This window comes from Agelaius phoeniceus, chromosome 1, assembly GCF_051311805.1.
Source record: "Agelaius phoeniceus isolate bAgePho1 chromosome 1, bAgePho1.hap1, whole genome shotgun sequence".
In the NCBI taxonomy this organism is placed as follows: domain Eukaryota; kingdom Metazoa; phylum Chordata; class Aves; order Passeriformes; family Icteridae; genus Agelaius; species Agelaius phoeniceus.
The window spans coordinates 61,474,372-61,485,290 of NC_135265.1; the positions used below are offsets into that span (position 1 = coordinate 61,474,372).

At 42.8% G+C, this 10,919-nt stretch overlaps 1 protein-coding gene across 1 annotated transcript; it reads right to left on the reverse strand.

The window, feature by feature from the left end:
- Positions 1-233: 233 nt before the first annotated feature.
- ALDH5A1 (aldehyde dehydrogenase 5 family member A1) lies at positions 234-9,858 on the reverse strand. Its single transcript, XM_054643213.2, has 10 exons — positions 9,513-9,858; positions 9,301-9,384; positions 8,180-8,350; positions 7,928-8,044; positions 7,362-7,505; positions 6,350-6,493; positions 5,514-5,672; positions 4,042-4,211; positions 3,247-3,305; positions 234-3,068 (listed from the first exon to the last, which is right to left on the reverse strand). Exons 1-10 carry the CDS (start codon positions 9,807-9,809, stop codon positions 2,863-2,865), a joined length of 1,551 nt encoding a protein of 516 aa, XP_054499188.1. The 5' UTR covers positions 9,810-9,858; the 3' UTR covers positions 234-2,862.
- Between the last annotated feature and the right edge of the window lie 1,061 nt (positions 9,859-10,919).

A 10,919-nucleotide genomic window follows, 5' to 3' on the forward strand; every position in this document is an offset into this window, starting at 1 on the left:
GATGGCATATTACTGTGCCCAAGTAGTCTCATCTATCTGATTTAGATTCAAGGGACTCTAATTGGGGGTATGGAAATCTTACACTATATCAACATGTGGATGCAAAGAAGTGCTGTCTTTTCCAGTGATAAAGATGTCAGAAGAAAATCTCTGTAAATCTGAGAGATTGAATTTAATGTGGCTACTGTAAATTCATAAATCCAGCACTGAATAATGTAATAAACCACAAAATCTGATGCTTTCACAGAAGTTATTTATTAACTGAAAACATTTTTTTTAATCACAGTTTTAATATCCAGGAATTGCTAAACTAACACGAGTGCAATCAACACAACTGAGGTGTGAGAATTCAAGTAAGTCTTTTGTTGAAGTATCCCAGCTTTTGCTATGAAGATAACTTTGATTATTCTGTGCTTAACTGATGTAGACTTTACTGACATGAGGATATTAGCTGGTATCCAACCACAATCCAATCTAGACAAAAGTATCTCTTAAGTTTCTTACAAACATTATCTTTAATTATTGTTTGTGCTTGTTATCAGGCATTGTAAAAAGTATTATTTGCAAAAAAAAAAAAATTAAACACTCATTAGAAGTGCCATTATCAGAAAAGCACATTAAAAGGCATTAAGACTTTAAATGTACCAATGCATTATCAGTAACTTGTAGTGAAGAGAGCAAGGGTTAAATAATTTATCCTCCAACTGCGCTGTCCCAAGAAGTACACTCATGTTAAATACTACACTGTCATACGCTGCAAGTAAGATGATTTTAATTTTGACCTTATGCAGTTCACAGGCAGATACAATTGAATTTCAGTGGCAGATATTCTACCTGTGTACAATACCTGTAACTATTCCTGCATCACTGTGTTGTGGAAGCTGGGCACCTAGGTGTGACCTTCTTTTACCCTGTTGTTTTTTCCAATTAATACTAAACACATCAGTAGCCAAGGCTGGCAAACAGCTTTCTCCTGTATCCCCCAAATTCAGGCAGCCTGTGTGCTCAACTGCGTTATCTTAGAAGTTGGGCATAGGAAAGTTTCTTGCAACTAGTGTAGAAAGAGGCCATCCTTTTTGTGGTTTTGACAAGCACAGATAACAGTATTACAGTCCTTACTACCACAAATACATGGGTTTGGTGAATTGGGAATTACTGGAGGGGCAGTAAATATCCTTTAACTGCCCTTCAGTTGGCATGATGCACACAGTACTGACAGACCCACCTGGTCTCAACTGCTACACAAATACAACCATAAAAAATATTTAAAAATAAGGAGTAGCAGTCAATGCTACTTTATGTGCGCTTTAAACAAAAACCCTGTGTAACTGTTCCAGCTTGCTCTCGCTCCCTCTAAGTCTTGTGTTACCTGGTACCTCTTTGCCTGATGGGATAAAAATATTTTAAAGTATTTCATTTTAAAGGGTACATTCATTACTTTATAGGAAGAAGGATTCCATTGCCTTCTTTTATTTATTTTTAATAATGAACACAAGAAACAAAATTTATTCCACTTAACTTCTGCCGTGCTGATTTATTCACCAAATTAACATTGCACATTTAAAGTGCTTTGTTTGACTGCCATTAAAATGTTTTCAACAACATTGTTTATTTCATACTGAGGAAGCCTTACATCATCTTTTGAAGATGACAGAATAGTGAGGTCAAGCCAAAGGTCAAAGCCTCACCTCTAACCACCACTATTTAAATCTTTCTTAGGTCACAAATGAGCCATGTTCAAAGGTTTTTAAACCTTCCTCCCTAATGGACCTTCACCAGTGTAACCACAAATCCAATTCAAGACACAAACCAATAGGGATGGATATCTGCTCCTGTTCTTTGAAGGGGGTGAGTTATGTTCCTATAGACACTCAGCAATATTTACGTCAGGGACTGTACTTCTACCCAAGGAGAGTCAAGGTCTTTTTATGGAAGAGAGGGAGTTTATCACCACTTGTGCTTTCTTCACACTGCCCTTATAGTCTCCCCTTATAATTCTGCAAGTTGTTCCTGTGAGTATCTTATCTTCTTCCTGCTTCTCACTAAGCCAGCAATTCTTTGTCCTGGACTGTCCTGTTCTGCTGGGGCTAACAGGCATCAAACAAGGGCTATATTTCATCCTAGACATGCAAGCTGTTAAGGCCCAAGTACACTTCTTTGCTCAAAAACCTAAAGCAGCCTTGCAGTCAGCATTAACAGTGCTGAAAAAGCCGTCTGTCAGCCTATGTGGATGCCCAGATATAGCTCAAAACAATTCCTCACCTTTTGTAAGCAGCAGATTTCTCCCATAATTAAAAAAACCAAAAACCCAAAAAAACCCAACCAATCAAAAAGCCCCAAACCAAAACCAACAAAAAAACCCCACAAAAACAAAAAACCCACACACTTGCTTCTAAAAAAGGTCACATAACACATTAGAGAGTGTGAGTATTTACAAAAAATTCTAAAGGGAGACTGCCATCCCAAAGCCTCCCTTATCCACACTGAAATACTAAAGGTAGTAAAAAATGGTGGTCTGGTTTCCCTTGCTATAGGTCACAACCTGTTTTCATTATGCACAAGTCTCAAAGTTCTCCCAGTTACACAGGGATAATCCAAGAACAATAAATACACATTCCTACTCTTTACTAAAAATAATGGACATTGTGATCACATTGCTGAAAAACTGGGTGTATAAACAAAGGTTATGTAAAAACATTTGGCAGCACAGAATACTGTAGATATCTCTATACACACACAGGACAGGGCTGATTAGTTCTAATGAAGGTAGAGGTTGCATTCATACATATTTCTGGCTCAAGAAGCTTATAAAAACAACAGCACTCTTTCCCAAGTTGTGGGGATTGTGCTGTTTGAAGGCTTTTATAATCCCCCAAAGCAGACATATTTTATTTCTAAGTATTCATCGATGCCGTATTTTGAGCCTTCTCGCCCTAAGCCAGACTCCTTTACCCCACCAAAAGGACACTCTGCTGAGGAGATTATGCCTTCATTAACACCAACCATTCCAACCTCCAGCTGTTCTGCAACTCTCCAGATCTGGGCTGGATCTTGGGAGTAGAAATATCCTGTTGTTCAGACACAGAGATACAGGAGTGAAAATCAGTAAGGAACAATTGCAGAAGACTTAAAAAAGAGACTTAATGACATTCAAAAAAAAGAGACTTAATGACATTCAAAATCATCACCGACAGCATTAAAGCTCACCAAAGTGCAGAAATACATTTATCTGACAGAGAAGCATACCTGCTAAACCCACATTAGCTGCATTTGCTATAGCAACAGCTTCTGCTTCAGTCTCAAATCTGTCAATAGAAAGAGAAAAAACAAAAATGAGGCCCACAGTTCACCGGCTGTCTTGCTGACTTACTGACAAGAAGCAGTCTTATCGAGAATTAAAATGTCAATTTATTTTTCTCAAAAGTGTACATTAATTTAACATTCATTTTGAAACACTGAAGTGTCTACCTTTTTCTCTGAATTTAAACTGCAGTTAAGTAGTTAAGATTGCCTTTATCCCCCTGAGGTAGCTGGATGGTACCAAGACATTTACTTCACATGGGTTAGCCTACCTATTTCCCCAACTACACAGCACTCTCAAGTCTGAGAGATAATTGTATGTTCTTCCATCATATCCAATTGGTCTGCACAAAGGCAGGGAAGGCTTTAAGGAGAACAGACAGCTCCAACTCATCCTCTGTCAGAAAAGCTTAGAACTAGCAAATCACATGACAAACTCAAAAGTCCTGTCTCCTATTTCATACTACAGATCATGAATCCAGGTTTTGCTGCTATCTAGCCTTGCTTAACCATTGAGATACTTTAATTTTCAAAAAGTTGCAGAGATGCTAAGATCAGGTCAAGAAAAAGAAACAAACAAGCCACAGATCCACAGTATGTTTTCACACGTGTACCCCAATCTTTTTACAAGACTTGTATGATCATACAAAAATACTTTTTTTGTCTTTCAAATTTTGTTTATTCAAAATAATCCTTCATTGTTTAATTGTTAATTTTAATCTGTAGAATTAATAATCTTACCTGATAACTGGTGCTAAAGGGCCGAATGTCTCCTCTTGGGTGCAAAGCATTTTTGTTGTAACGTTAGTAAGTAATGTTGGCTCAAAGAAATTCTTCCCCAAGCTGTGTCGTTTCCCTCCAGTCACAACAGATGCTCCTTGAGAAACTGCATCCTTAATGTGTTTCTCTACCTGAGGTATGCATAACAAAAGTTAAAAGTCAGCATTTAAGAATGAGCAATAATACATTTCCAACTGAAGAAATAATACTCTCCCAATATTTAAGAGAAAATTTTGAAGAGAGGTTTACACTTTGCAGAGGATCATTTCCAATATTATCTAATTTCTCTTCAATTCTTGTTTCTCTCAGTCTGACATTATTTCAGAGGGATAATTATGAATGTGGTCCCCAGCCCACTTTTCTGTAGAAATTAAAAGCCTACACCTAATATGAGAAAAAGTCTTTACAGGACTAAAGACTGAATCTTCTATCAGTGATCAAGCACTATGGAAATGAAGTGTATGACTGCCATGGAAAGAGAAACAACTCTCAAGATGGAACTGGAGAGAACATTTTCCTACATCTGATTCTACTCACCCCCAATATTTACAATTCATCTAAGGACAACAAAGCAATAAGAAAACTAAAGCAGCAATCCCTACCTAGAATACTGTCCTTTGAAATTACAGAAAGTGACTAGATAGAGTGTTTATTTATATATATAGTTGTACCTGATACACGTACTACACTTTTGTGATGCAAGAAGGGAAGACATGAAGGAAAGAAATTCAAGGACTATATCCTTTGTCTCCCAAATAACTGAATATTTTCCCATTCTTTTATAAAGAGAATCCAGCAGCATTCATGTGTGATGGATTCAAACCAAGCCTGCATGGAACTGAGCTGTAATATCTTACAAAGTATGGGCCACTTGACTCAATAATCTTTAGCCTTAGGAAAAGTGAAATATTATAAAATATGTGACTTTAAGGATTTTTTAAAAAATAAATATTCCTGGAGTTGCAGGTCACCCAAAACAGAAGACCCAAACCGTGCACATGAAGTTTCAAATATCAAGAATTCTGGTATTTTTAACCCTGAGAAATTATTCTGCCTAGCTTTTGCCAAAAAAAACCACAGTTCCTCAAAAGCACTTGTCAATCACAGTGCTTCAGAACTGCAGGATCACTGTACAGCTCTCACAGTGTATCCAATTTCAGTGAATGGTCTTGAGAACAGCTAGGGAGTAATCAGGAGCAATCAGTTTCTCCTAAAGGAGGCCTCTCCCTTAAAGGAAACAGAGGGATGTTACATGAACTGTCCACATCTGTTTGTCTATACGTACACATGGACTTGGGGGACAGAACACACTTCCAGCCACACTGCAATATGCTTTAATAAAACAAGGGAAAAAAAGGTGAAACATAAATGTAGTTATTTTATGAATCATAAAAAGTAAATTAGAATGTTAAAAATTATATATTTACTTATACCTTCTCCACTGCTTTTTCATTGATTAGTGGTCCTTGGGTAGTTTTTGCATCAAATCCATTTCCAACATGTAGTTCTTTGTCTATAGCTTTAGCAAACTTTTCCACAAATTCATCATGAATTCCCTTTTGCACCAGGAAACGGTTTGTGCAAACACAAGTCTGAAAACAAATAAGATAAGACAAAACCACGTTAGTTTATATTGTATTTAATCCATCTATTAATTCATTCTGGCCCTCATACCACAGAATCAGGCCCCTGCCTCTCCTCCCTCATCCTAAGCTGTTACCCAGCAAAGCCATTTCTTTCACCTCCCATTTCACTTCAGAAATACAACTTCAACAAGCTGTCAGTGGGTGTGTGAAGTATGTCACACTGCCAAGTTGCTTACGCTGGGGAAATGTTTGTTGAGTTTTGTGGACTCAGATACATGGATCAACCAAGGTCCAGAAGCTGCATGAAATACCTTCTAATTAGACTGCAGAATGCTGGACTGAGCAGCAAAAACTCAAATCACACTTAGTGGTCAGGGGTCTTTTTTTCTAACTCCTTTATTATCTGAGTTTGAGTTTGCTTTCTTCCTGAAAGTTGTTTATAAGTGCTTTCAATGGTCTATTTATTTGTGCTACCCCTTTGCTCTGACAAAAATATATGGGATTTCAGTGTCGCTGTTTAGACTTACTGGTAACTGGCTTTAGTGCCCAGAACCATTTGTGAGTTCAGGACCCTTCTCACAATGAAGTGTTCTGTGCTATCCTTTTACATAAAATAGCTTATTTACAGCTTAAACTTTATGTACAGCTCTTCACTGTCTAGAAAAAAGGACAAAGATTCTCACCTGTCCTGAGTTTCTATACTTAGAAGCAAGGGCTCCTGCGACAGCCCGGTCCACATTGGCGCTGTCGAACACAATAAAAGGAGCATGTCCTCCAAGCTCCATGGAAACTCTCTTCACAGTGCCAGCTGCATGTTTCAGCAAGATCTGCAGGCAAGAGAAGAGACACACACATCTGTACCTCTAACAGATGTGAACAGTGGAATCATGGATGCAAGGGAGTAAAAAATTAACTCTAGCAAGGAAATAATCTGCATCTTCTCTACAATGTTAGACCATCTCCTATGGCAAAAGCAACTTTCATCCATTAAAATCCTTAAAGATGAAATTCTGGCCAAGGACTAATGGAGAGAAAGATTTTGATCAACTTCAGGTCACGTTAAGCTTTTATACACTAATATTGTCAAATTTTTTTTGTTCTATTTTTTTTTTTTTTGTAATAAAATCTTGACTACTCTTACAAAAGTTTTCCAAGATCTGACAGAATTTGGTATTATGATTTGCCTTGATACCAGACTTTTGCTTCATTCTGCATACAGCTGTCCTAGAGAACTGTGTTTTTGTAGCCACAGTCTGCAATTTTAGTGATTCAATTAGAGATGCTGACAAGATTGCTTATTGACTACAGTTGATAGCAGAGATTCCAGGGTCTCACTCCTCTAATACTTCCTCTCAACTGCTGAAACCATTCTTGAATGGCACCTTTGAAACTCAGTTTCAGTGCTCTTATTAGTATGTTGTCACCTTATGATATAAACCAAGGACATCGTGTACAGGACTGTTCACATTATGGTTTAATAAAGAGCAATTATGAAGAATTACAGACAGGCATTCTTCTGTGAAGTACTGATGCTGAGACATATAAGCAGTATCTCAAGAGGTACACAATTATTTGGACAATCTGTGTACAGTAGCCAGAAAAGAAGGCTCTGTATAAAGGCACACACTTTCCCCCCCTACCTTTCTACTATAACCACAGTAATAATCTTCAAGGATATTCTGTCCACGTATGTACCTTTCCTGTTGCTGTAGAGCCAGTAAAAGATATTTTGGATACCAATGGATCAGTGCATAAAACTTCCCCTACAGCTGCTGTCTGTTGTCTGGAGCAAGGTACAACATTATACACTCCTGCTGGGATTCCAGCCTGGTTTGCAAGCTGCAACAAAAGAAAAACAGAATTTGCATAATTAGTGCATTTTGTAAGAGGAATAGTCACTTAATGATTGTTCACTGTTTTGAAGAAAAGTCTGTAAGTCAATGGAAGCCAAAAGGACTCAGCACAACCAGGAACAGGTGCCACAGGTGCTTGAGAGAGCACCTTTGCTCTGGTTTAAGCTGTGTTCAAAGAACTAAATTAAAGACATAAGGATATTTTGAGTATCAAAATGGCCCGATACGCTTTGAGGCTCTAGACCATATTAGAGGCAATTTGCAAAGATTGTCAATAGACTAAAATACCTGCATCAAGTCAGTTTGTCCTTTCTTCATATATGAAGCTGGCCAGAGCTACCTTCCAAGCCCATCTGATTCCCTGTTATCAGTCCACTGTTGAGGTAAAGCTTAGTACTGAAAGCTCACCTCCCCAAGAGCTAATGCTGATAAAGGTGTGTCCTCTGCAGGTTTCACCACGACTGTACAGCCAGCTGCCAGAGCTGCACCAACCTTCCGGGTAATCATAGCGCTGGGAAAGTTCCACTAGGAAGAGAGAAAATAGTACAGTCAAAGTTGGGAAAATTTTGCCTCCCGTTTTTGCGGAAGTAAGTGACATTTTGAACTGGGGGGCTGACCTGAAAACCTTTATGTGACTCAGAAGAGTTCAGCTATGCTTACTGGGGTTATAATGGCTGCCACTCCTACTGGCTGCTTCAGCACCAGGACTCTTCTGTCCTTTGCAGATGCTGGAATAACATCACCATAAATCCGTCGAGCCTCCTCTGCAAACCACTCCAGAAACGAGGCTGAATAGGTGATTTCACCCTGTGCTTCTTTCAGAGGCTTCCCCTTTGATTAAATCAGAGTGAAGATACATTGTAAGCAGCAAACAGAAGCAATACGAACAAATTGAAGTAATTTTGGAGTTTCTCTTCTTGTTAGAGTATTTTATGATCCCCTCCCTCTGACACACACTGTAATCTCCAGCAAGGATTATACGACTGCAGCAGCAATAGTTGTGTGGATTTGATATACCATCATTGTATAGTCAATAATTTGTATTGCTGTGCCTGGATTCATACCTGCCCAGGACAAGGAAGAGAAACAGCAAATGTAGTATGTATTTATTTACAAACTCCAACTTAGCTGCTATTACCACTCTGAAGAAAGACACAAATCATGGCAAAACAGTTACAAGTTATCTGATAACAGTTACAGTTATCGCAGGGTTATTTGTTTTGGGAATATTGCTTTGGACCACCCCCAGGTCTGATCCAGTGGACTGCATGACCATTAGCAGCTGAGAGACAGCAGAGGAGTTGCTGAAGAATCTTCCAGCAAGGTTTGGTCTAAAAGGATACCAGTTTGTGAGCTCCCAGACTACTCAGTGATACACACTGTATGAATCCAACTTGGAGACTTGTATGATTTTTCCCAGTCACAAACATTTCTGCCACGGGGACCATGGTTCAGGTGGATGTACACTTTTGCATGCCAAGAAGCGCATCATGGGTCTGGATTCCTCTGATTAGGTACTACCGTTATCAAACCAACGCACTTTATGTATGTCCGGAGGAGAAATGTTTGAAACGTCACCCACCGACATAGCAGAGCAATGTGAGTGCACAATATGGCCAAAGTTATTAAAAAGGACATGATGGCAAACTGGTGAAGCACGCAAGGAGAGGCTTGATGGCTGTCCCTTTTACTTGTGTCCCTTTTCACCTGCCTGTGTTGTTTTCCCAGCGCGAGTGCCAGCACGGGGGAGTGCCCGTGCCCACCCCCGCCGCCCCACTCACGTTCTCGGCTGTGATGATCCGCGCCAGCTCCTCCTTGTTCTCCATCATCAGCTCGTACCATCTGCGGAGGCGCGCACTCCTCTCCTGGGAGGAGGGAGAGACAAGGCTGCCGCGGCCGCCGCACGCAGGGACGGGGAAGCGAAGCCCCGGGAGACCCGATCGGACCGGACCGCCCCGGGCCCCCCTCGCCGCCACCTCCCGCGGCCGCTCACCTTGGCGGGGAGGCGGCCCCAGGCGGCGCCGGCTTCGTGCGCGGCCCGCACAGCCGCCCGCGCCTCGGCTGCCCCGCAGTCGGACACCCGGCCCAGCTCCTCGCCGCTGGCCGGGTCCTGCACGGGGAAAGCGGCGGCCGTCTCCACCCATCGGCCGCCCACCAGGCCGCCCCGGCGCACCAGGGCGGCGGACAGGGCCTGGCTGGCGGCCCGCACCGGCCCCGGGGCGAGCGGCGCGGGGCGCAGCAGGAAGCGGCGGCGGGCGGCGGCGGCGCCCCGCGGCAGGAGGGTGGCCATGGCCGCGTTCGGCGACAGGCGGCGGGCCCGGCACGGCCCGCCCGCGCCGCCCCGGAGGAGGAGCTGCCGAGGGGCTGGGCCAGAAGCGGCGGCTTGGCGGGGAATCGCAGCCCGCGGCACCCGACCCCGGGGCAGCCGGTGCGCCCGGGCAGGAGTGGGAGCGTAGCCGGGGGGTGGGGGCGGGAGGGGGCTTCTGCTTCCCGGAGCCTCGTGTCCCACACCCCATCGAGAGCCCCGCTTCGTAGGGAGAGGGGAGGCCCAGAGTCACAGAGTACCCTGTGGTGGAAGAAACGCTCAGGGATCATGGAAGTCCAGCTCCTGGCCTTGCACAGCACACGCCAGGTGTCACACCATGCGCCTGAGGGCGTTGTCCAAATGCTTCTTGAACTCTGTCAGGCTTGGTGGTCTGACCGCTTCCTTGGGGAGCCTGTTCCAGTGCCAAAGCACCCTCTGGGTAAAGAACCTTCCCCTAATTCCCAACCCAAACCACCACTGACACAGCTTCATGCCATTCCCTCGGGTGCTGCCACTGACCACCACAGAGATCAGTGTCTGCCCCTCCTTTTCCCTTCGTGAGGAAGTTGCAGATTGCAATAAAGTCTCAGGGTTCTCAGTCTCCTCAGGCTAATTTGTGCTTTACTGCAGGAGCACTGGCCCCTGGGAGCCTGTGAGCACTGGGTCCCATGGCAGCTGGTCCCATCTCGCTGGGGACTGCTGTGGCTGTGGCACATGCATGAAGGTGGCTGTGAAGCAAAGGGTGTCCAGCCTCTGCAGCCAGAAGTTCATAGCAGTACACTTGGCAGGAGTACTTCCATGGGTCTCCCATGTATCAGCTGGGCTTCCAATACTGACCATAGGACCCAGACTTGAGTGCACAGTATCCTGTCAGCTCACCAAAGGTTATGAATTTGTATCACCTGCAACTCAGGAGCTAGTGTTTTTCTATTGACATTGCTTTAGCAGTTCGCTTTAATTTCCTTTGTGAAATGGGATGTAGTTACTGTAAGGAAAGCACAGCATGAGCTGGACAAGCTCTGAGAGGATACTCTTTGCCATGCTGTTGGATTTGACAAAAATCTCACTGCTGCTGTGCAGTGATGTACAGATTAC

Coding starts and splice junctions, on each gene's coding strand:
- ALDH5A1 (XM_054643213.2), bottom strand. CDS start 9,809: ATGGCCACCCTCCTGCCGCGGGGCGCCGCCGCCGCCCGCCGCCGCTTC. Junction 8,351..9,300: donor GGATCATCACAGCCGAGAAC/GTGAGTGGGGCG, acceptor ATTTAATCAAAG/GGGAAGCCTCTGAAAGAAGC. Junction 7,506..7,927: donor CAGCATTAGCTCTTGGGGAG/GTGAGCTTTCAG, acceptor CTTTTGTTGCAG/CTTGCAAACCAGGCTGGAAT.